The sequence below is a fragment of the Loxodonta africana genome, chromosome 7 (genome assembly GCF_030014295.1).
Source record: "Loxodonta africana isolate mLoxAfr1 chromosome 7, mLoxAfr1.hap2, whole genome shotgun sequence".
Taxonomy (NCBI): domain Eukaryota; kingdom Metazoa; phylum Chordata; class Mammalia; order Proboscidea; family Elephantidae; genus Loxodonta; species Loxodonta africana.
In genome coordinates, this window is record NC_087348.1 from 21,601,542 (window position 1) to 21,628,368 (window position 26,827).

At 35.9% G+C, this 26,827-nt stretch overlaps 1 protein-coding gene across 1 annotated transcript; it reads right to left on the reverse strand.

Moving 5' to 3' along the window:
- Nucleotides 1-7,047: 7,047 nt before the first annotated feature.
- LOC100676758 (olfactory receptor 8K3-like) lies at nt 7,048-8,067 on the reverse strand. The gene has a single exon (XM_003422684.3). The coding sequence runs from the start codon at nt 8,065-8,067 to the stop codon at nt 7,048-7,050; it is 1,020 nt and encodes a 339-aa protein (XP_003422732.2).
- Nucleotides 8,068-26,827: the final 18,760 nt, after the last annotated feature.

Consider the following 26,827-nt stretch of genomic DNA (forward strand, 5'->3'; position numbering starts at 1 on the left):
GTCAAGGGTTTCATTTTACTTGGATCCACAATCAACGGCCATGGAAGCAGCAGTCAAGAAATCAAAAGACACATTGCATTGGGTAAATCTGCCACAAAGGACCTCTTTAAAATGTTGAAGAGCAAAGATGTCACCTTGAAGACTAAGGTATGCCTGAGCCAAGCCATGGTATTTTCATTCACATCATATGCATGTGAAAGCTGGACAATGAATAAGGAAGACCGAAGAAGAATTGACAGCTTTGAATTGTGGAGTTGGTGAAGAATACTGAATATACCATGGACTGCCAAAAGAACGAACAAATCTGTCTTAGAAGAAGTACAACCAGAATGCCCCTTGGCAGCAAGGATGGCGAGACTGGGTCTTACATACTTTGGACATGTTGTCAGGAGGGATCAGTCCCTGGAGAAGGACATCATGCTTGGCAGAGTACAGGGTCAGCAGAAAAGAGGAAGACCCTCAATGAGGTGGATTGACACAGTGGCTGCAACAGTGAGCTCAAGCATAACAACGATTGTAAGAATGACTCAGGACCAGGCAGTGTTTCGTTCTGTTGTGCATAGGGTCACTATGAGTTGGAACGAACTTGATGGCACCTAACAACAATAACAGCATTGATCCTATTTTTTCTTCTATGAACTTCATTGTTTTTGGCTTTATATTTAGGTATTTGATCCACTTTGAGCTAGTTTTTGTGTATGGTGTGAGGTATGGGTACTGTTTCTTTTTTTTTTTTTGCAGATGGACATCCAATTTTGTCAGCGCCATTTGTTAAAAAGAGTGTCTTTTCCCCATTTGATGGACTTTGGGCCCTTGTCGAAGATCAGGTGACCATAGGTGGATGGATTTACATCTGTGTTCTCAATTCTGTTTCATTGGTCAATGTGTCTGTCCTCATACCAGTACCAGGCTGTTTTGACTACCATAGCTGTACTGTAGGTTCTGAGGTCAAGTAGTACAAGTCCTCCTATGTTATTCTTCTTCTTCACTAGTGTCTTACTTATCCAGGACTTCTTCCCTTTCCATATAAAGTTAATGATAAATTTTCCATCTCTTTAAAGAATGTTGTTGGTATTTGGATCAGGATTGCTTTGTATTCGTAAATTGCTTTGGATAGAATTGTCATTTTCACAGTGTTAAGTCTACCTATCCGTGAGCGTGGTATGTTTTTCCATTTATGTAGAGAAAAAAATCTCTTTTTTTTTTTTTATTTAGGTTTGTTCCAGTAGCCTTCTTTAATTTTCTTTGTACAGATCTTTTACATCCCTGGTTAGATTTATTCCCAAGTTTTGTTTTCGTTTTTTAAAATTTTTTAGGGGCTAATATAAATGGCTAATATAAATGGTATTGTTTTCTTTATTTTTTGTTTGCATTGTTCTCTTTATTGGTGTATAGGAATCCAACTGATTTTTGCCTATTTATCTTGTATCCTGCAACTCTGTTGAATATTTCTATTAGTTCCAGTAGTTTTCTCATAGAGTCTTTTGGGTTTTCTATGTATAGTATATCATCTGCAAATACAGACAGTTTAACCTCTTCATTACCAATTTGGATGCCCTTTATTTCTGTTTTTCGCCTTATTGCTCTAGCTAGGACTTCCAACACAATGTTATACAGGAGTGGTGATAAAGGGCGTCCTTGTCTTGTTCCTGATTTCCAGTGGAATGTTTTCAGCCTCTGTCCATTAAGAATGATGTTGGCCATTGGTTTTTTGCACCGATGCCCTTTAATAAGTTAAGAAATTTTTCCTTCTACACCTATTTTATTGAGAGTTTTTTTTTTTTTTTTTTTTTCCCCAGGAATGGGTGCTGGACTTTTTCGAATGTCTTTTCTGTACCAACTGAGATAATCATGTGATTCATTCATATTCGTATAAGGACATACTGGGTTGTTACCAATTTTAAGCTATTGTAAATAATTTTACTTTTGTGGTGGATTACGTTGATGGATTTTCTAGTGTTGAACCATCCTTCCATACCTGGTATGAATCTTACTTGGTCATGGTTTATTATTTTTTTGATATGATGCTGAATTCATTCAGCTAGATTTTTTTTTGAGAATTTTTGCATCTATATTCACAGAAGATATTGATCTGTGATTTTTTTTTTTTTTTTTTTTTTGGTGTCTTTTTCTGGTTGTGGTATCAGGCCTATGCTGGCTTCATACAATGAAATCCAAAGTATTGCTTCCTTTTCTACGTTCTGAAATAATTTGAGTAGTACTGGCATAAGCTCTTCTCTGAATGTTTGGTAGAATTCTCCAGTGAAGCCATCTGGGCCAGGGCTTTTTCTTGGTTGGGAGTTTTTTTTTTTTTTTTAAGTTACCTTTTCAATCTCTCATCTTGTTATGGGTCTGTTCAGATTTTCAATGTCATTTTGTGTTTGGATAGATAGTGTGTCTCTCAAAATTTTTCGGTTTCCTCTAGGTTTTCAAATTTGTTGGAGCATAGTTCTTCATTATACCCTGTTGTTATCCTTTTTATTTCAAATAATTATTTGTGTCCTCTCCTGTTTTTCTTTTGTACATTTGGCCAGTGGTTTCTTGATTTTGTTGATGCTTTGAAAGAACCAACTTCTGGTTTTGTTGATTCTGTTGTTTTTCTATTCTCTATTTATTTACTCTGATCTTTGTTATTTCCTTTTTTTTTGATGGCTGTGGGTTTCTTTTGCTCTTTCTATTTGTTCAAGTTGTGTAGCTAATGGTTTGATTTTGTCCCTTTCTTCTTTTTTGATATGTACATCTATTGATATAAATTGAACTCTGAGGACTGTCTTTGCTGTGTCCCAAAGGTTTTGATATGATGTGTTTTCTTTCTCAGAATTTTTTGATTCTATCTTTGGGATTTCTTCTATTACCCAGTGTTTTTTAAGCAGAGTGTTATTCAGCTTTCATGCAGCTGATTTTTTTTTTCCTTACTCTTCCTGTTGCTAATTTCTACTTTGATGGTGTTGTGGTCAGAGAAGATACTTTGTATTATCTCAATGTTTTGGATTTTGTCTAGTGTTACCCTGTGACCTAAGATGTGGTCTATTCTGGAGAACTTTCCGTGTGTGTTGGAAAAGAATGTGTACTTTGCAGTTGTTGGGTGGAGTGTTCTCTATACTTCTATGAAGTCAAGTTGGCTGATTGTGCTGTTTAGCTCTTCTGTGTCTTTGTTTAGTTTCTTTCTAGATGTTCTATCCTTTACTGAGAGTGCTGTATTGACATCTCCTACTATTATTGTGGAACAGTCAGTTTCTCTTTTCAGTGCTGTTAGAGTTTATTTTATGTATTCTGGAGCCCTGTTATTGGGTGTAGATGTTTATTATGGTTAATTCTTCATGATGGATCATCCCTTTATTCATCATGTAGCACTCTTTTTTGACTTTCATGGTGGATTTTGTTTAAAAGTCTATTTTATCTTATTCTGAGTGTTGCCACTCCTGCTCTTTTTTTGGTAGCTTTTTGCTTGATATATTTTTCTCAATCCTTTGATTTTTAACACATTGTCTGAGTTTCTTGCCTCAGGCATGTCATCAGGAAAGATCAGTTTCTGGAGAAGGACATCATATTTGGTGAAGTAGAGGGTCAAAAAGAATTGGGAATGCCCTCCATGAGATGGACTGACATAGGGGCTGCAACAACAGACTCAAACATACCAAAGATCGTGAGGCTAGCACAGGGCCAAGCCGTGTTTTGTTCTGTTTTACATAAGGTCTCCATGAGTTGGAGTCACTCAATGCCAGGTACCAACAACAACCTTTTGTGCTGGAAATTTTTCACTTCATATGATTCTATTGAGGTCCCTCCACACTGTTGTATACATCAGTAGTTTGTTCTGTTTTACTGCTGAGTATTATTTCAAGTATGGATTTACTACAGTTTGATTACGCATTCACCTATATAAGGACATACTGGGTTGTTACCAATTTTAAGCTATTGTAAATAATGTTTCTGTGAACATTTGTGTGACGGTTTTTTATTAACATATGTTTTCATTTCTCTGGGATAAATGTCTAAGTGTGAGTTGTTTTAATTTTGACGAAGTCTGGTGTATCGATTTCTACTTTTGAGCCATATATTTACATGTATCAATAATGCAGAAGTTTTTATTATTGAGTGATATTACCTTATTTGGATATATCACAGTTTATCCATTCCCAAGTAGATGAACATTTGGGTTGATTTTAGTTCTGGAGTATTACAAATAAAATTGTTATGGACATTCATATACATGCCTTATAAGGAAAACTGCTGTCATTTCTCTTGGGTAGACATGAGTAAAATGGCTAAATTTTATTGTAAGGCTATGTCCAGCTTTTTAAGACCCTGATGGTTAAAACAAATCATTTTTTAAAGTATTTACACAGTTTTATGTTTCCACTAGCAGTGTATGAGAGTTCCAGTTCCTCCACATACTTACCAACTATCTGATACTTTAATAGATGTATACAGTTATGTCATTAGTGTTTTCACTTGAAATCCATTAATGAATAATGAACTGGACATTTTTAATGTGCTTATTTCCCAGCTGTATGTGTTCTTTGGATAAGTTAATATCTGTTTTTATGATTATTTTTATGGACTGTTTCTTCTCTTTTTCTTTTTGAGTTTTGTGACCTTTCTCTGCATGTATTATGGAGCCCTCGAGGCACAGTAGTTAAAGAGAAGGGAGGCTAACCAAATGGTTTGCAGTTTGAAAATACCAGTCGCTGCTTAGAAACCCTGTGGAATAGTTCTATTCTTTCCTATGAGGTTACTATGAGTCGGAATCTACTTGGTGGCAATGGGGTGAGGGGGTGTATGTTATGGACACATGCCATTTATGGGATGTATTATTTGAAAATATTATCTCCCAGAATATAACTTGTTTTTATACTTGTGTATTTTGAAGAGAAGTTTTAATATTTCATGTGATCAAACTTTTTAAGGACTTGGATTTTGGTATTATAGCTATGAAATCCTCAAATGTATCTACAGAGTCAATGAAAGTCCACTTAAAATCCAAACAGGACTTTTTTTTAAGATAAATAAATAAATAAACTAATAAGCTGAAAGTACATTCACAAATAAATGCTAAGTTAACTTTTTAGTTCTATAAATGTATTGTAGCCTTATTAGATTTTTTACATAAAAAAATTATGTCATGTATGAGTAAATAAAGTTTCCTTTCTTTTTTCCAATCTGGATGTTTTCTATTTATTTATTTAACTTTTTAGTGCCTTATTGTGTTGCCTAAAACATCTACTCAAATGTGGAATAGATTTAGTGAAAGTAAATTTACTTGTTTTATTCCTGGTCTTACTGAGAATGTATTCAATCTTTCATACAATGTGTGATGGTATCTGTAGGTTGTCCATGGGTGCTCTCCATCAGTTTGAGGAAGCTGTGTTTTAATTCTAATTTGGTCAAAGTTTTATCACAATTATTGGGACTTTTGAAATGTTTCACTACATCTACTTACATGGCATTGTCATTTCTTGTAATTATGGTCAACATCATTAATTGATTTTTTAATGTAAAACTAATCGTGAATTCCTGGGGCACAACTAATTTGGTGTACTATTGTCTTTACATATTGTTAGGCTACATTTCTTAAATTTTTCTTTAGGTTGTTCAACAAATGTGCTCTGTTGTTTTCTTTTAATGACTTTGTCTGTTTTTGATATCAGAGTAAAGCTATCCTCATGAAAATGCAAAATACCTTTTTCTTCAGTTTTGTAGAAGCCTTTGTGTAGAATTGGCTAATTCTTTTTCCCTAAATGCCTAACAGAATTTCCCAATCAAGCCACTTGGACTAATTGGGAATGAGGTATGTTCTAAGTTTAAATTTCCAATTTGATATCTTTTATAAGTCATATTTTTCTCATGTGTTTTCTAGTTGCTACATACAGGAAAATATACTGTTCCTTGTATGCTCATGTAAGATTTTTTTTAAGACAATCTTAGCATACCTAAAATTTAATTTTTTTCTCATTACAATTTTTTTGAACATTAAAAATGAAAATATGCATGGAGGAATAGAAGGGAAAATGGAGCAACTATGTCCAGAAATCATGGCAAATATATAAAATGCTACATATCACACTTCATTCACTAGAAACACAGCAGTCCAAACCACGGATTATCTCCGTTTGCTTCTCTGAAGTGGAATAATGAAAATGATGAATTCAAACAATAGATTCTGATCAAAATACAGTACATACTCCTATTAACCAAATTTGAGAAAATTCAGCCAAACAAAAACAAGGCAACAAACTTAACTCATCGTACAACAGGTGTCTAATGAAAAGATACATAAACAATTAGAAAATAACTTCTAAACAAGAGTAATTGTTTTTTAGAGTGATAAGGGTAAAAATCTATGAGAGAAAATATAAAATTAGGAGGCAATATCAATCTGGGAAACAAAAAATGAAAAAAAAAAAGATGGAAACTTCTATGGTTGACCTCAATAAATGTATCTTAACTGACATATCCACTGATACAGACAAAATGGGCTGATTTAGACAAAACCAGCTACCTAGCTGATCCTGTTGAATATAATAACTTTATTTTGTTTTTATTTATCTTATTATTAAAATATAATAATTATAATAACATCATAAACAGACTCTAAGTGCTCAAACATGAAAGTAAAAGCACTGATGAAGAAAGAGAGGGATATCAAGATTTAGAAAGTGGACATTTGAGCAAATTCAGATGACTGAGTGCTTCAGATCAACCCACCACACTGAGTCTTCTTCCAGTCAGAATAAACCACCTGGGGCACAGAGTGAACGATAAAAAAGAAGATATTTAGAACTCTTCCTGTATCTACTACAGTTTCACTATCCCACTCATTCTGTACACTTTTATTCTTTTATTTTAAATCTGTCACCCTTTAGCACATTCTAATACACTATAAAATTTCTTAATTATTATGCTTGTGGTGCACCCCTCCTGCTGAAGAAAGGCAACTTTTTTTTTTTACTGTTTATTTCTTAATCTATTTACACGTCTTGGCAGGGTGACTGGTAGAAGGCAATACAGAACTATATGTTGAACCTATCTGAGATTTTCTGCTTGCTATTCCTTCTGAAGGCACACAGAAAAAAGCTTAAAGCCCAGGAAGTAATTTATATGAATCATATGGTAGAGTGAACTTTGAGAAAATATATTGCATAATTGTCCTAAAGTCCTATGTAAGGCATATTTTACCTCTTTATTCCTCAAACTATAGACCAAGGGATTCCACATGGGGATAACCAGGGTGTAAAATATGGAAGCCATTTTATCAGTGTCAAAGGAGTCACTGGACTTGGGCTGCACGTACATAAAGATTAAAGTCCCATAGAACACTACCACCACTGTCAGGTGGGATCCACAGGTGGAGAAGGCCTTGTGCTTGCTGTTAGCAGAGTTCATCTTGAGAATGGCTGCAATGATGAGTACGTAAGAAACAAGAACTATTAGGAGGGAGGAAATCAAATCAAAAGCTGCTAAGATGAGAATGATCAATTTGATTTCATGTGTGTTTGAGCAGAGCAAAGATAACAGGGGAACACTGTCACAGTAAAAATGCCTGATGACATTGTAGCCACAGAAGGATAAATTAAAAATCTTTATAGTGACCAGAAGAGAAACAAATGTGCTGTAGAGATAGGTGATTGTCACCAGCACCCGACACACCCTTTGTGACATGATGACTGTGTAGAGCAGAGGGCTACAAATGGCCACGTAGCGGTCATAGGACATTGCTGACAGAATGAAAAGTTCACTAGTTATGAACATAAGAAAGAAAGCTAGCTGTGCAGCACAAAAATAATAGGAGATTGTATTTTCATCTGAAACAAAATTTACCAACATTTTGGGTCCCACAGCTGTTGAATAACCAAGATCAGCAATAGCCAGGTGTCTGAGGAAAAAATACATGGGCGTTTGTAGACCAGAGTCTATCTTGGTGAGGATGATGAAGCCCAAGTTGCCCACCACTGAGATCATGTAGATAATGAGGGACAGTCCGAACAATGGAGCCTGCAGCTCTGCGTGGTCTGTGATTCCCAACAGAATGAATTCGTTCAGCACAGTTAGATTGTGTTTGTCCATCTAGGTCTATCAGGAAACCTATTGTGGATAGAGACATCAGCATCATCAATAGGTTTTATGTAGTATCACCTGGTGGGTTTTTGGTAAACAAAACTAGTATGAATAATATAAATTGGAACTTTCCACTTTAGGATATTTGAATGCATACCCAAGTCCCACAAAATGTACACACACATATATACATTTTAGATAAATTGATGGATATACTGATAGATAAATGAAGCAAAAATGAATAATATGTTAAACCTTTGGATTTTGGGTACATGCATATTTATTGTACTCTTCTTAAAACTTTTGTTTTTTTCATACACTTAAGTAAACACATGGAAACCCTGGTGGCATAGTGGTTAAGTGCTACGGTTGCTTAACCAAAATGTCAGCAGTTCAAATCCACCAGGTGCTCCTTGGAAACTCTATGGGGCAGTTTTACTCTGTCCTATAGGGTTGCTATGAGTCGATATTGACTTGACAGCAATGGTTTAAATAAATGCATATTTTTTGGACCCTCTGTTTTAAAACATTATGATAACTCATAATTATAGTTGGTCCAGGATTGAGCAATCAACATACTAGACAGGTTTGGGATAGATATATAATTGATCCCAATGGGGATCGTTTGCCTTTATACATGAAAACATCATGAGAGATACATGTATGTAGATATAACCTCTGCTGTACCTCAATTTGTAATGTATACAATGTGATACTTTGGGCAAATAACAACAGTTATGTGGATCTTTTTTATCCCCATCTGATAAATCATATTCCAACACTTTCTTGCAGGTTTTTTAGGAAGGGTAAATGAGAATTAAGTGCTTCAATGTGTGTATGATACTTGAAAATAACTTTAAAATAGTATGTGGCTAGTATGTGTCTATCTGTCTGTCTATCATCCATCTATTTATCTTTCTGTCTGTATATCTGTCTATCTATAATATATATATATCTATTATCATCATCTTTCTTTTTTGGATGTTGACAGTAATTACTTGAAATTATTTTTGCTGTTGTTGTTAATTGTTTTGATCTTTAAGATATTTATAGGTGATTTCTGGACTGTGCCTTAAGTTCTTTGTCACCATTTCCCTAATGAATAGGTTCATTAGGATGTTATTCTTGTAACTGACCCCAGCATCTCATTCCATAACACCCGTTCTATGACTAAAAGGTCTAAAAGTGCCGCTCTTTAGATTGCTTTTTTTGTTGGTCTACATAAAATACTTTCTTCTCCAATCAGGGATTCCTATTGTAACCGATACAGTCTAAGTTTTTTGTAACAAATCACATATATATTTTTTCTCATGGAGAAACACAGGAAATATGAAGAAATCTGAATAGTGAAAAATTGATGTCATAAACTTCCCTTTGTAAAAAAAGTATCCTCTACTTTTTATGAAAAGAAAAAGTTTAAAAATCACTATATGACACAGCAACATAGGACAAGAAGAAAATACACCCATGATGACATCTATGTGAATTACTGGAAGTTATTTAAAATCTTTTTGAACATAGAGCATGTTCCATTAAATATTGGAACTCCTAAGTGGCATGAGGTATCACAGATCAATTTAAGTATGATCTTTAAAAAAATGCGTCTGAATATACCACAGATGTTTCAAAAATACAAAAATAACCATACTGGTTAATATAACAGAATTGTAGGCTTAGCACTTTGAGATCATTGCTGATTCATAAGTATGTATGTGTATCTACCTGCCTACCTACCTACCTATCTTCCTATCCATCCAACCTTCCATCCAACCTTCCATCCATCCATCCATCCATCCATCCATCCATCCATCCATCCATCCATCCATCCATCCACCCATCCATCCATCCATCCATCCATCCATCTGTCATCTATCTAATCTGTTATCTATCATCTATCTATCTATCTATCTACCTATCTATCTATCTATCTATCTATCTATCTATCATCATCATCATCATCTATCTATCTATCTATATCTATCTTCATCATCTATCTATCTATCATCTATCTATCTACGTATCTATCTGTCTACATATCTGTTTATCTACCTTCCATATATCTATTCCTGAATACTATGAGCAAAGCACTCTCTGTATAAACTGTTAGCAAACAAATGCAGAATTAAATTTCACAGCATTAAATTATAAAAGTGAATACGTGAAGTCCACATTTATCTCATATAAAACATTTCAAGAATAATGGTGGAAAGAAGGCAGAATTGAATTAAAGCCTTAATATTTTGTGTGGTTCTGCCATCAATTAAAAGCAGAGCCTTGAAAATGTCACTGAAGCATTCTAGATATCAGTAAAACATGGCACTACATAACAAACTCTACCTTTTACCTGTAATTAATCTGTTTTGACATCCCCTGTGCTTCTTAACAGGGCATAGTGGGAACGACTTATAGCTTCTCTCAGCCTTTGAGCCTCTCCCTGAGGAGATACAAAGCAATGTGTTAATTATGTCTGGAGCACTTGAAAGCTTAACAAAATATCTAGTATGTCTGTTAATTTTCAAAACAATTTGTATTCACAAGGGAGTAATTTTTTAAAAAAATTCAAGGTACATTTATTCGTTTATTCTCAGTTAACTTTCAATTTTTCCTATTCAGGGATCTGTATTAAAAAAAAATTTACTTTTAGGACAGACCACTCAATATTCCCACATTTCCATAATGTTCTCAAATAGAAGAAAATCAGTACATTTCTTGTATACTATATACCTTTTTTTGTGTTTTTTTCCTATATTTTTTATTTTTATTTTTTACTATGAGGACAGATACTAGTCACTCCAACTCCTCCTTTTATTGTAAATTCTCTGTTTAAGACTTCTCTCTTAATTTATTTTATTAGTTTAAGACATCCTAATTTATTGTTTTTAATTTATTGGCATGACTCAAAAAGAGAAGAAACAGCTGCAAACATGTGTTAATAATCAAAACAGGGAATGTACAAAATATGAATCTCAGAAATTGGAAATCTTAAAAAATGAAATGAAAAATATAAAGATGGATATCCTAGGCCTTACAGGGCTGCAATGGACTGGTATTGCCCATTTCGAATGGGACAATCATACAGTACACTATGCCAAGAATGACACATTGAAGAGGAATATTGCACTCATCATCAAAGAGAACATCTCAAGATCTATCCTGAAGTACAATAATGTCAGTGATAGATTAATATCCATATGCCTACAAGAAAGACCACTTAATAATATTATTATTCAAATTTACACACCAAGCACTAATGCTAAAGATCAGGAAATTGAAGATTTTACCAACTTACGAAGTCTGAAACTCATCAAAATTGCAATCTACAGGCAATGACAATTACTGGTGATTAAAATGGGAAATTTGTGAACAAAGAAGGATCAGCAGTTGGAAAATATGGCCCTGGTGATAGAAAAAAACTTCAGAGATCGCATGACAGAATTTTGCAAGACCAAGGAATTCTTCATTACAAATAACTTTTCTCAACAACATAAATGGAGACTATACCCATGGACCTCACCAGATGGAATACATAGGAATCAAATTGACTACCTCTGTGGAAAGAGAAGATAGAGAAGCTTAGTATCATCAGTCAGAACAAGGACAGGGGCCAACCATGAAAGAGACGAAAGATTGCTCATACGCAAGCTCAAACAGAAGCTGAAGACAATTAAAGCAAGTCCAAAAGGGCCAAAATACAACCTTAAGTATATCCAACTTGAATTTAGAGGCCATCTCAAGAACAGATTTGATACATTGAACACTAATGTCCAAACGTTAGACCAAGTTTGGAATAACATCAAGGATATCATCCATGAAGAAAATGAAAGGTCATTAAAAAGAGAGGGAAGAAAGAAAAAAACAAAATGGATGTCAGAAGAGACTCTGAAACTTGTTCTTGGAAGTAGAGTAGCTAAAGCAAATGGAAGAAATAATGAAGTTTAAATGCTTAACAGAAGATTTCAAAGGGTGACTCAAGAAGACAAAGCAAGGTAACATAATCAAACATGCAAAGACCTGGGTTTAAAAAAACCAAAAGGAAAAAACATGCTCAGCATTTCTCAACCTAAAAGAACTGCAAAAAAAACAAACAAACAAACAAAAAAACAAAAGCCTTGTCAGTGAGTTATGTGGTATTTTATTTATACCTCAATAAAAGTTTTAAAATATAAAAGTAACAAGAAAAAAAGCTAATTTATCTGACTTTCCATATCAGAAAGAAAAGATTTATCCTTGTAAAAAGCACTTTAAAAGATGTAGAACACATGCTTGCTTGAGTAGCTATTATATGCCTTTATGGTTAGAAAAAGCATGAAAATTTAATGACTTTGTAAAAAAGAAAGCCTTGAAAAAATCTTTATACTTTATTTCTGTATCATTTATATTGAAGTAAATTCATAAGTTCCATAGAATCGATTGGTTTTGATGTTCAAACAAAAGTTCCATGAACAGGTGAATTTAAATTTTTTTTTTTTTTTTACATTCTCTAGGAGAGAATAAAAGTTGAATTTTTATTTTGCCTACTCATATATAAAAGGGTGGACTAATTTTTATTACTCCAGTAGAAGACTAATATTTTGAGCTAAGAATTCTATAAATGGAGAGATACATCTGATCTTATATTTTGCTGTTATTTCATATATCATATTGTGCATGTTTGCCGGGATTTAAGTAATATAATATTTCATATTTTTCTTTTTCTCCTCAAGGAGACTATACAGGTTTGTTACTGTTGTTAGTTGCCATTGCATACAGGTAAGGCTGGCTATAAATACAATATGAACTCCTGCTGGAATATGACACAATGGAAACTGGGAGAAAACACCGTCTATCGTAGTGAAGGGCATGCTCCTCCCAGAACTAGGAATGTGCCAGTCACATATGCTGGAAATTAGAATCTCATTCATCCTGTAACTTACTTTTGAGACTTCCCTACCTCATAGCATTTCTATTCACCTCTCCAATGATTACTCTTTTTCCAGAGAATCCAGGAATGTGTGTAGTACCAATTTGTCAATTCCCTCAGCCCCTTCTGTTTGGTTGTAGTTTTCTCTAATCTGAAATTATATACTCTTTGACACTTGGCGGGAGGGGCCAGTCCCTAGAGGACACCATGCTTGGTATAGCAGAGAGTCAGCAAAAAAGCGGAATGCCCTCCATGAGGTGGATTGGCACAGTGGCTGCAACAATGGGCTTAAAAAAGCTATGATTTTGAGGATGGTGTAGGACCAGGCACTGTTTTCTTCCATTGTACATAGGGTTTCTGTATGTCAGAACCAACTCAATGGCACCTAACAACAACTATAAGTATTAAGATTTTTGGAGATCATTAGATATTTTAATGAATCACAAATTATTTCTTATTCTAACTGTAATAATATTTTACTTGCATACTCAAGCTCCTCAGTTAGTATTTTCTAATCATTTTTTTTTTTCTCACTCTTTCCTTTTCTCTGTCTCTCTTATCTTCAGAAGCACCTTCAACGAAAATCTATATAGGTGGATTAGACAAATTTGTTTCTTTGGGTTGATGGGTATCACTGAGTTGTGTGTTATTCCTTTTGGTTTTTATGATTACTGTGGTGGGAAGCTCTTGGATGTTTACATTAATCATGGTCAATGTATTGCAAATTTTCAGCTGCTTTTTTTCACATTTTAGCCCATATGAATGACACAACCTACAATTCCATGGTGTCCAACCTTTGCAATTGCGCATGGTGCTTCTGTCTCTCCCCATTGCATGTAATAAAACACTCAATAAGTAAATGGATCAATTAAACATTAGCTCAAGGAAGAGGGTTTAATCTCTTAAAAAAAGAGTAGTAGGGCCTGATGGTTATCATTGGTTCAGTAGCTCAGCAAGACCCAAGTTAATACATTTGCCAATTTCTTGTCCTTAAATTTCTAAAAAATTGAAGCACAGACAGCAACAAAGAACAGGAGGCAGAAGACAATGGGGGAAAAATATTCTCCTCACAGGCCTCTCATTTTAAGGAAGCAACATCAGCCTTGACAAGGCCCTGGCAGGCTTCTCCAAGCCATTAGTAATAGCGATTCAGCCTTTTTCTTTTTTCTTTTCTTTTCTTTCTTTTCTTTCTTTCTTTTCTTTCTTTCTTTCTTTCTTTCTTTCTTTCTTTCTTTCTTTCTTTCTTTCTTTCTTTCTTTCTTTCTTTCTTTCTTTCTTTCTTTCTTTCTTTCTTTCTTTCTTTCTTTCTTTCTTTCTTTCTTTCTTTCTTTCTTTCTTTCTTTCTTTCTTTCTTTCTTTCTTTCTCTCTCTCTCTCTCTCTCTCTCTCTCTCTCTCTCTCTCTCTCTCTCTCTCTCTCTCCTCTTTCTCTCTCTCTTCTTTCCTTCTTTCTCTCCTTTCCTTCCTTCTTTCTTTCTTTCTTTCTTCCTTCCTTCCTTCCTTCCTTCCTTCCTTCCTTCCTTCCTTCCTTCCTTCCTTCCTTCCTTCCTTCCTTCCTTCTTTTCTTCTTCTTCTTTCTTTCTTTCTCTCTTTTTCTTTTCTTCCTCCCTCCCTCCCTCCCTCCCTCCCTTCCTTCCTTCTTTCTTTTTCAAATTCAACTTCTATCTTTATCTTTAACAGTTGGCTGACTTTCCCAAGGCATAAATTTACAAATCATTTCTTAAAATGGGAACTTCCTTGTTTATTCATTTTTAGCATCTTCCTTACTAAACCGAAAAACCAAAACTTTGCCGTCTGGTCAATTCTGACTCACGGCAACTCTATATGAGAGAGTAGAACTGCCCCATAAAGTTTCCAAGGAGTGCCTGGTAGATTCGAACTGTAGATCTTTTGGTTAACAGCTGAGCTCTTAATCACTGTGCCACCAGAGTTGCTGTTTCTTACTACTTGATGATTTCTGAGAAGGCCCACAGCACATTTATAATAGATGAGCCCAGTGTATGTCCTGCATCCACTTTGTGATGGTTTCCATTATTTGCTTTGAGCAAGTAACACATCCAAAATGAACCCATTAACTTGCTGTGAGTCAATTTGTTAATTCATTTTCTTTATTGAATTTATTTTTTCCCCAGACATTGTCCTAGGCATTCACTATTTTATGAACCCATTGCCATTTCTCTTCTTTTAATCTCATAATCCTTGTCATCTCAGGGATGACATTACTGAAGCAGCAAACTGACATCAAGAGGTAAATTAGACTAGCTGCTATGACCATGGAAACTGGAGCTAGACCATGATTGAAACTTGGTTCCAATGTTTAAGACCTCTGTGACTTGGACAATTTATTTATCCTTCATGACTTGAACTTAGATAACTTGTTTACCCTCTCTTTACTGCCACTTTACCATCTAAAATATGTGAATATTAGTAGAACCTACCTCACAGAGCTCTTGTGATTATTAAATTAATTAAAACTTGAGGAATGATTATGATACAGCTTTCAATAAATGTGAGATATTATTACCTGGTAGTACTTATGATCATCTTAGCCTTCTAACTGCTTTAACATTTTTAACATTTTACACTCACATGACAATATAACATGCACCTTTTTCTTACATTCCAATGAACTATTTTTATTCAAATTTCATTGGCTACACAGGGTTTTTTTTTTAATGATCTTGAACCAAGAACTTAATTTAGACTCTATATAAAATCCTAGAAATTAAAAAAATGATAATGATAATAACAAAAATACATAGAAAAATTTAAGCAGCAACTTGCAGCAAGTATGTCTGGAATGTGAGATAACTGTATCCTTGGCACATGACAGGCCTTATTGAATTAAAAATTTAGCATGGTCCAAACTATGGGATCATCCCATTTTGTTTCTCACAAATAGGGTGAACAAAAGTCAGTGTAAATATAGTGCATAATAAATGTTGACTAAATGCTACGAAATACAAACCAATGAAAGAGAGGCAGCAAACTTAACTCATCATAGAATATCCTGTTACCCAAGGAAATACACAAAAAACAAGTTTTTCTTCATATAGTATGTGTGTATGTCTGTATTTATCTATTTCATACATCCTTACATTTTACTATTTGCTAACTTGCTATTTTTACCACACATGGATCTAGAGTAAAATACTGTATCTATAAAACAGAACTATCAATAGTCCCTATTTCAACAGTGGTCTCTTCAAATGGATGACAAGATGAAGACGTGATTAAGCACTTTCTTATTTATTATTGTTGCAGTTATAGCTATTGTTCAGGGATTTTGGTTCTTGTTGTTGTTGTTTTGACCTCGGGAGTAGAAATGTTACTCTTGCATCTCATTTCATACTCAATTGCCACCACCTGTCTGTTTAGGGTTTTTGCTTGTTTGTTTTATTTTCCTTTGTTATATTTCAATACTGTATGTTATTCCATTCTTTCCAATCCTCATTCCAAAACATCCTTCTCATCTTCATACATATTTGACTGTGCTTGACATATGCTCTACTATATCAATATATCCTTGTAAAGTGTAATATTTCGTGTGTAATGCTTTACTATGAATGTATATTTATTGTGTTATAAATCTTTTTTGCTATATTACGTCATTGTAAATATTTATAAGATATCCATTTCTGACCTTTTTTGTTTTTATTTATACGTCCTTGTCTTAGGCTGGGTTCTCTAGAGATGCAAACCAGCAAAGCATATAAATGTATATAACCCCATTGACATAGGGAGATTTTTATCAAGGAAACAACTCATGTGATAGTAGGGGTTAGAACATCCCAAGTTCTTGGATCAGGATAGAGGTCTTTTCCACCTTATGGAGCCATAGAATCTGGTGAACCCAAGATGAGCAGGTTGGAGAGCAGGGCTCCCACTTACAGGCTGTGAAGGTCGGGGAATCCCCAAGGTCGGCGGGCAAGACCACAAGGTTTCTCCTGCTTCGTGTAGCTTCAGGGGCTGGTGAACCCAAGATAGGTAGGTCAGGGAGCAGGACTCTTGCTCCCAGGCAATGAAGATTGACCAGTCCCAAGATGGACAGGTAAGCTGCTAGCTCAAGTCCCAAGAACTGGAGGTCAGACAAGAGACAGATGCTGGATCCAGAACAAGCCAACAACCTTTGCAAGGTGAGCAGGAAGGAAGTAGGCAGGCTGTGGAAGGCAGGGAGATGAAGGATGAGGGGGTGGTAAGCTGCCTTAAGCCCCACTCCCACCGGTACCACTGAGCAGATTCGATCATGGAGGTGATCACGTACCAAATTACAACAAGTAATTGATCACAACATTATACAACTGCCAAAACACTGCAAATCCTGGCCCAGCCAAGTTGACACACTATCTTAACCATCACAATTCTGTATATTAGTATGTGTGTGTATATATATATATATGTATATATATATATATACACATATATATATACACATGTATATATATACATATATGTATATATATTCACTTTTCTATTCTTTAATGGAAGGAGCTTTGGTGGCGGAATGTTCAAATACTCAACCAAAAGGTTGGCAGTTTGAACCCACAAGCCATTCTAGGGAGAAAAGACCTGGCCATCTGCACCCATAAAGATTACAGCATTTCCACTCTGTCCTATCAGTCAATATGAGTTGCAATCAATTCGACAGCACCTAACAAAACAAAAAATTCTTTAATGATAGATATGTTGTTGTCTCCAACAGAACATTGGCTGACTTTCTTTCTTTGGACATTGTCTTAGGCTGGGTTCTCTAGAGAAGTAAAACTAGGAAAGCGTATAAATAGAGAGAGAGAGAGAGAGAGATTTATATCAAGGAAACTGTTCACAAGATTGTAGAGGCTGGAACATTCCAAGACAGAGGATCAGGGTAGAGGCTTCTCCTGATTCACCTAGCTTCAGGGACTGGTGAACCCAAGATCAGCAGGTCAGAAAGCAGGGCTGTTGTTCACAGGCTGTGAAGGTCAACGAATCCCAAGATTGGCAGGCAAGACTGCAAGGCTTCTCCTGATTCACATAGCTGCAGGGGCTGGCAAACCCAAGATCAGCAGGTCAGAGAGCAGGACTCTTGCTCACAGGCTGTGAACACAAGATTAGCAGGTAAGCTACTAACTCAAGTCCCAGGAACTGGAGGTCGGACGAACAAGAGGCAGCTGCAGGATCTAAAACAAGCCAAAAGCCTTGGCAAGGTGGGCAGGAAAGAAATAGGTGACTGCATGTACAGAGATGAAGGTTGAAGCGGCTGTGAGCTGCGACAGGCTCCACCCCCACCAGTATCAGCAGATTCCATCATGGGTGTGATCACATACCAAATTTCAGCAGCGAAGTGATCACAACATTATACAACTACCAAAACACTGAGAATCATGGCTCAGCCAATTTGACACATAATCTTAACTGTTACAGACATGCCATCAGGAAAGACCAGTTGCTGGAGTAGAACATCATACATGGCAAAGTAGAGGGCCAATGAGAGCAAGGAAAGCCCCCCACGAGATGGGTTGACACAGTGGCTGCAGCAATGGACTCAAACATAGAAGCGATTTTGAGGATAGCACAGGGCCAGGCAACATTTTGTTCTGTTTTACATAAGGTTGCCATGAGTTGAAGTCAACTCAATGGCAGGTAATAACAACAACAACCTTTTGAGATGGACTTTTTCACTTCACATGACTTGATTGAGGTTCTGCCACGCTTTTGTGTGCGTCAATAATATGTTCCTTCTTATTGCCGAGTATTATTTCAATATGGATTTACTACGGTTTGATTAGGCCTCTTATGTAAAGATACATAAATAATTAGAAAATGTCTTCTAAACAAGAATAATTATTGTTTTCTGGAGAGATAAGTATAACAATCTATGAGACAAAAACATCAAATTAGGAACCAATATCAATTTGGTAGAAAAAAAAAATTTACCTTAACCTGTATACGTACACTGCCACAGACAAAATCGAGACAAAACCAGATACCGAGCTGATCCTGTTGAATATAATAACTTTATTTTGTCACTGTTTATGTCAATATTAGAACATAGTAATAATAAAAATAACAAAGTAGACAGACTCTAAGGGTTCATATATGAAAGTAAAGGCACTGATGATGAAAGAGAAGGATTTCAAGGTTTAGAAAGCAGACATTTGAACAAATTCAGATGACTAAGTACTTCAAATCATACCACTACACCAAGCCATCGTGGAATTAAAATGATCTATCACAGGGCAAAGTATGAGCAATAAAATAGAAATTGTGTGCTCATACACACACACACACACAGACACACACACACATACTTTCAAATTCCCCCCCGCCCCCGGACTGGAAAAACAGCAGATATGTGGAGCTCTTCCTGTATCTACTACATTTTCCCTATTCCACTCAGCTTATTCACTTTTTGTCTTTTACTTATTTGTTTTTTAATATCAATCACATTCTAATATACGACTCTATGGCACCTAACAAAGCAAAAATTTTTTAATGGTAGGTATTTTGTTGTCTCAAACAGGTCATTGTCTGACTTTCTCACTTTAGACCTGTTGTCAGGAAAAATCAGTTGCTGGAGAAGAACATTATATTTGGTGAAGTAGAGGACCAAAGACAATGAGGGAAGTCCCCCATGAGATGGATTGACACAGTGGCTGCAGCAATGGACTCAAACATATAAACGGTTTTGAGGATTGTGCAGGGCCAGGCAACGTTTTGTTCTGTTTTACCTAAGGTTGCCTAGCACATTCTAATATATTATGCAATTTCTTAATTACTATGCTTATAATGCATATCTCCTGCTCCAGAAAGACTTTTTTTTTACTCTTTTATTTATTAATCTACTTACAGCTCTTAGTAGAGTGACTGGTAGAATGAGATAGAGACATATATGTTGAACTTCTCTGTGCTTTTGTGCTGGCTGTCCCCTCTGGAGGCACACAGAACGAAGTTTAAAGGACATAATGTAATGTATATGAATGGTACAGAGGCATGTAGTCAAGATTTGAAGTCCATAATGTAATTTATAAGAACCATATGAAACATACAGCTGTAGAAAAGACAGTGCATATTTTTTCCACATCTTATGTAGGCAAAGGTAGGTTTTTTGGAGACAATAACAATCTATGAGACAAAATCATTCAATTAGGAACTGATATCAATCTGGTAGGAAAAAAGTTTAAAAACCTGGAAACTTCTATGGCTGACCTCAATAAATTTATCTTAACTGGTGTATCTACTGATACAGACAAAATTGGTTGATTTAGGCAAAACCAGATACCATTCTGATCCTGTTGAATATAATAACTTTATTTGTTACTCTTTATCTTACTATTGCAATATAATAATAATAATAATGACAAAATAAAGAGACACTTCAAATATGAAAGTATAATTTGATGATAAAAGGGAGGGGTTTCAAGGTTCAGAAAGTGGACAATTGAGAAAATTCAGATGACTGAGTACTTCAAACCATCCCACTGCACTGAGCCTGCTTGCTGTTAGAATTGGCCATCCCATGGTGGAGTATAAGCACTAAAACAGAAGGTTTGCACACCCTTGTGCACATGAGCACATGTGTACACACACACACACTTTCTATATATTTTTTTCCTACTAGATAAGGAAAATATCCGAGGCTTGAAACTCTTCATCTATCTACTAATATTTCACTATCCCACTCAGCTTATTCACTCTCCTTTTTTTTTAATCTATCATTCCCTAGCACATTCTAATATGCTATAAAATTTCTTAATTATTATGCTCATAATGCATCTCTCCTTCCCAAGAAATGCAACATTTTTTACTGTTTATTAATCTATTTACAGCTCTTAGTAGAATGACTGGTAGAAGGCAATATAGAAATACTTGTTGAACTTATCTGCACATTTGTGCTTGTTATCCTCTCTGGAGGCACACAGAAAAAAGTTTAAAGCCCATAATGTAATTTATATGAATCATATGTTAGAGTGAACTCTGAGAAAATACATGCATAATTGTTCCAAAGTCGTATGTAAGACTTATTTCATGTCATTATTCCTTAAAGCATAGAACAAGGGATTCAACGTGGGAATAACCAGGGTGTAAAATATGGAAGCCACTTTTTCAGTGTCAAAGGAATGACTCTACTTGGGCTGAATGTCCATAAAAATTAAAGTTTTATAGAACACTAACACCACGGTAAGGTGGGATCTACAGGTGGAGAAGGCCTTTGTTCCTGCCATCAGATAATTTCATCCTGAAAATGGCTACAAGAATGAGCAGATAAGAAAGAACAACTATTAGGAATGAAGAAATAAAATCAAGAGCTGCTCAGATGAGAAAGATCAATTCGATTACATGTGTGTTTGAGCAGGACAAAGATAACAAAGGGAGATAGTGACAGTAGAAATGCCTGATAACATTGTAGACACAGAAGGATAAGTTAAAAATCTTTGTGGGGACCAGAAGAGAAACAAATGTGTTGTAGATATAGAGGATTACCACCAGCATACAACATGTCCATTGTGACGTGATGACTGTGTAGAGCAGAGGGCTACTAATGGCCACATAGTGGTAGTACGACATTGCTGACAGAATAAAAAGTACACTAATTATTAACAACATAAAGAAAGCTAGCTGTGTAGCACATAATAATAGATTATGGTTTCATCCACAACAAAATTTACCAACATTTTGGGTCCCACAGCTGCTGAATAACCAAGATCAGTGACAGCCAGGTGTCTCAGAAAAAAGTACATGGGAGTTTGTAGCTTGGGGTCAATCTTGGTGAGGATGATGATGCCCAAGTTGCACACCACTGAAATCAGGTAGATGATGAGGAACAGCCCGAACAATGGAGCCTGCAGCTCTGGGCGGTCTGTGATTCCCAACAGAATGAATTCATTCAGCACTGTTAGATTGTGTTTGTTCATCCAGGTCTACCCGGAAACCCTTTCTGGATAAAGGCATCAACATCATTAATAGCTTTTTAGTAGTGCCTATCATCTGGTAGATTTTTGATCATCTGGTAGATTTTTAGCATACTAAGCCAGTATGAATAATATAAACCCAAACTTTCCAGTTATGATGACTGTAAGTTACCTGACAGACTTTTCTTCACATATGCATATGTAAATTCTTCTAATGTGACTTAATTTCTCTGACAGGGCTACGATGATGAGTAGGTTGAGTAGCCTGTTATCTTTGTAAATGACCTCGGCCCTTTTCTGCCCCATCCTTGACTCCATGTGCCAGTCTTTTGGATTAAGTACCTTCTACTTTACTTAAAACATTTTAATATGTATTTAAGTTTACTTAAAATATGTCCACCCCAGGGGCATTTTCATTAAGTTGTCTGCAAAAAATCAGATATATTTTCTCCTAAAAGAACCTAAGATAGTGAGGAAACTTAAGCAATTTAAGAGAAAGTGAGGTCACTGTCATTGGCTTTACATAATGAAGTTTCATTAAATAACTACATGTGGTTAGAGATCCTCTAGTTTTAAGGAAAAATCAGTTAAAATCAGCATATTACTAAAGAGAAGAGACAAAATACACTGATGAGACATACATGGATTGCTAGATTTTATTTTAAATAATTCTGTACATTAAGCACCAGAGGTACTTCTATATACTACTATGAAGTACATAATGCAGAGACATAAGTATATATAAATTAAAATGTGTACACATATTCCTAATATATCACAGATTAAATATACATGTTTACGAAATAAATATATATATGAAACTCTGGTGGCGTACTGGTTAAGTGCTATAGTTGCTAACCAAAAGGTTAGCAGTTCGAATCCACCAATCCACCAGGCACTCCTTGGGAACTCTATGGGGCAGTTCTATTCTGTCCTATAGGGTCGCTATGAGTTGAAATAGACTTGATTTATATGTATATATATATATGGAAACCCTTGTGGCTTAGTGGTTAAGTGCAACAGCTGCTAACCAAAGTGTTGGCAGTTCAAATCCTCCAGGAGCTCCTTGGAAACTCTTCAGGGCAGTTCTACTCTGTTCTATAGGGTCGCTATGAGCTGGAATTGGCTCGATGTCACTGTGTTATGTTGTTGTTGTTAGGTGCTATTGAGTCGGTTCCGACTCATAGTAACTCTATGCACAACAGAACGAAACACTGCCCGGTCCTGTGCCATCCTTACAATCGTTGTTATGCTTGAGCTCATTGTTGCAGCCACTGTGTCAATCCACCTCATTGAGGATCTTCTTTTTTTCCACTGAACCTGTACTCTGCCAAGCATGATGTCCTTCACCAGGGACTGATCCCTCCTGACAACATGTTCAAAGTATGTAAGACCCAGTCTCGCCATCCTTGCTTCTAAGGAGCATTCTGGTTGTACTTCTTCTAAGACAGATTTGTTCGTTCTTTGCCAACACCACAATTCAAAGGCTTCAACTCTTCTTCACTCTTCCTTATTCACTGTCCAGCTTTCACATGCATATGATGTGATTGAAAATACCATGGCTTGGGTCAGGCACACCTTAGTCTTCAAGGTGACATCTTTACTCTTCAACACTTTAAAGAGGTCCTTTGCAGCAGATTTACCCAATGCAATGCATCTTTTGACTTCTTGAATGCTACTTCCATGGCCGTTGATTGTGGATCCAAGTAAAATGAAATCCTTGACAACGTCAGTCTTTTCTCCATTAATCATGATGTTGCTCATTGGTCCAGTTGTGAAGATTTTTATTTTCTTTATGTTGAGATGCGATCCATACTGAAGGTTGTAGTCTTTGATCTTCATTAGTAAGTGCTTCAAGTCCTCTTCACTTTCAGCAAGCAAGGTTGTGTCATCTGCATAACGTAGGCTGTTAATGAGTCTTCCTCCAATCTTGAAGCCCCGTTCTTCTTCATATAGTCCAGCTTCTCGTATTACGTTCTCAGCATACAGATTGAATAGGTGTGGTGAAAGAATACAACCCTGATGCACACTTTTCCTGACTTTAAAACAATCAGTATCCCCTTGTTCTGTCCGAACTACTGCTTCTTGATCTATGTAAAGGTTCCTCATGAGCACAATTAAGTGTTCTGGAGTTCCCATTCTTCCCAGTGTTATCCATAGTTTGTTATGATCCACACAGTCAAATGACTTTGCAAAATCAATAAAACACAGGTAAACATCTTTCTGGTATTCTCTGCTTTCAGCCAGGATCCACCTGACAACAGCAATGTTATTCCTGGTTCCACGTCCTCTTCTGAAACTGCTCTGAATTTCTGGCAGTTCCCTGTCCATATACTGTTGCAGCTGTTTTTGAATGATCTTCAGCAAAATGTTGCTTGCATGTGATATTAATGATATTGTTCTATAATTTCCACATTCGGTTGGATCACCTTTCTCGGGAATAGGCAGAAATATGGATCTCTTCCAGTCAGTTGTCCAGGAAGCTGTCTTCCATATTTCTTGGCATAGATGAGTGAGCACCTCCAGGTCTGTATCTGTTTGTTGAAACATGGCAGTTGATATTCCATCAATTCCTGGAGCCTGGTTTTTTGCCAATGCCTTCAGAGCAGCTTGGACTTCTTCCTTCAGTACCATTGGTTCCTGATCATATGCCATCTCTTGAAATGGCTGAACATTGACTAATTCTTTTTGGTATAATGACTCTGTGTATTCTTTCCATCTTCTTTTGATGCTTCCTGTGTCGTTTAATATTTTCCCGCATAGAATTCTTCACTATTGCAAGTCAGGGCTTGAATTTTTTCTTCAGTTCTTTCAGCTTGAGAAATGCCGAGCATGTTCCTCCCTTTCGATTTTCCATCTCCAGCTCTTTGCACATGTCATTATAATACTCTACTTTGTCTTCTCCAGAGGCCCTTTGAAATATTCTGTTCAATTCTTTTACTTCATCAATTCTTCCTTTTGCTTTAGTTGCTTGATGTTCGAGAGCAAGTTTCAGAGTCTCTTCTGACATCCATCCTTGTCTTTCCTTTCTTTCCTGTCTTTTCAGTGACCTCTTGCTTTCTTTGTGCATGATGTCCTTGATGTGATTCCACAACTCATCTGGTCAATGGTCAAATTTAGTCTTGAGATGGTCTCTAAATTCAGGTGGTATATACTCAAGATCATTATTTTGGCTCTCGGTTTTTTTCAGTTACAGCTTGAACTTGCATGTGAGCAATTGATGGTCTGTTCCACAGTCGGCCTGTGGCCTTGATCTGACTGATGATATCGAGCTTTTCCATCATCTCTTTCCACAGATGTAGTCAATTTGATTTCTGTGCATTCTATCTGGTGAGGTCCATGTGTATAGTTGCCGTTTATGTTTGTGAAAGAAGGTATTTGCAATGAAGAAGTCGTTGGTCTTGCAAAATCCTATCATTTTATCTCCAGCATTGTTTCTATCACCAAGGCCATGTTTTCCAACTATTGATCCTTCTTCTTTGTTTCCAACTTTCCCATTCCAATAGCCAGTAATTACCAATGCGTCTTGATTGCACGTTCAATACCTTTCAGACTGCAGCAGCTGATAAAAACCTTCTATTTCTTCATCTTTGGCTCTAGTGGTTGGTGCATAAATTTGAATAACGGTCTTATTAACTGGACTTCCTTGCAGGTGTATGGATATTATCCTATCATTGACAGCGTTATATGTTATACTTCAGGATATATCTTGAAATGTTCTTTTTGATGATTAATGTAACACCATTCCTCTTCCAGTTGTCATTCCCAGCATTGTAGACTTTATGATTGTCCAATTTAAAATGGCCAATACCAGTCCATTTCAGCTCACTAATGCCTAGGATATTGATGTTTATGCATCCATTTCATTTTTGATGATTTCCAATTTTCCTACATTAATACTTCATACATTCCAGGTTCCGATTATTAATGGATGTTTGCAGCTGTTTTTTCTCATTTTGAGTCATGTCACATCAGCAGATGAAGGTCCCGAAAGCTTTACTCCATCCACGTCATTAAGGTCGACTCTACTTTGAGGAGGCAGCTCCTCCCCAGTCATCTTTTGAGTGCCTTCCAACCTGGAGGGCTCATCTCCCAGCACTATATCAGACAATGTTCCACTGCTATTCATAATGTTTTCTCTGGCTAATGCTTTTCAGAAGTAAACCGCTGGGTCCTTCTTCCTAGCCTGTCTTATTCTGGAAGCTCCGCTGAAACCTGTCCTCCATGGGTGACCTTGCTTGTATCTGAATACCAGTGACATAGCTTCCGCAACACAGCAACAAGCAAGCCCCCACAGTACAACGAACTGACAGACACATGGGGGACATAGTATCTATAAAACAGAATTATCTGTTCAAATGGATGACAAAATGAAGAAGTGCTTAAACATTTTCTTATTGCATTATTTACAAGATTTAAATAGAATAAAAGTAATGCATTTTGCATATGTGAGATATCACTTCTTTGCTGTTGTTATTGTTGCTGTTATTTCTATTGTCAGGGTTTTTTTTCTTTTTGAGCTCAGGAACATAAATGTTACACTTGCTTCTGACTTCATAAGCAATTGCCATAACCTGTCTGTTTAGGTTTTTGCTTGTTTGTTTTATTTTCCTTTATTATATTTCAAAATTTTATGTTTTCCCATTCTGTTCAATCCTCATTCTAAAAGTGTCTTTCTCTCCTTTATACATATCCTGCTGTGCTTGACATATGCTATACCATATTAATATATCCTTGTAAAGTGTGATATTTTGCATGTAATATTTTAATATGAATATATATTTTTTGTGCTATAAATATTTTTGATGGATTTGTCATTGCAATGTAATGCAACCATTTCTTAATTTTTTTTCTTATTTGTCCTCTATAATGGAATGTATATAATGTAAGGAATACACAGAGTCACTACATCAAAAATAATTCCTCAACATTCAACCATTTCAGGAGGTAGCATATGATTGGAAACCAGTGGTACTGAAG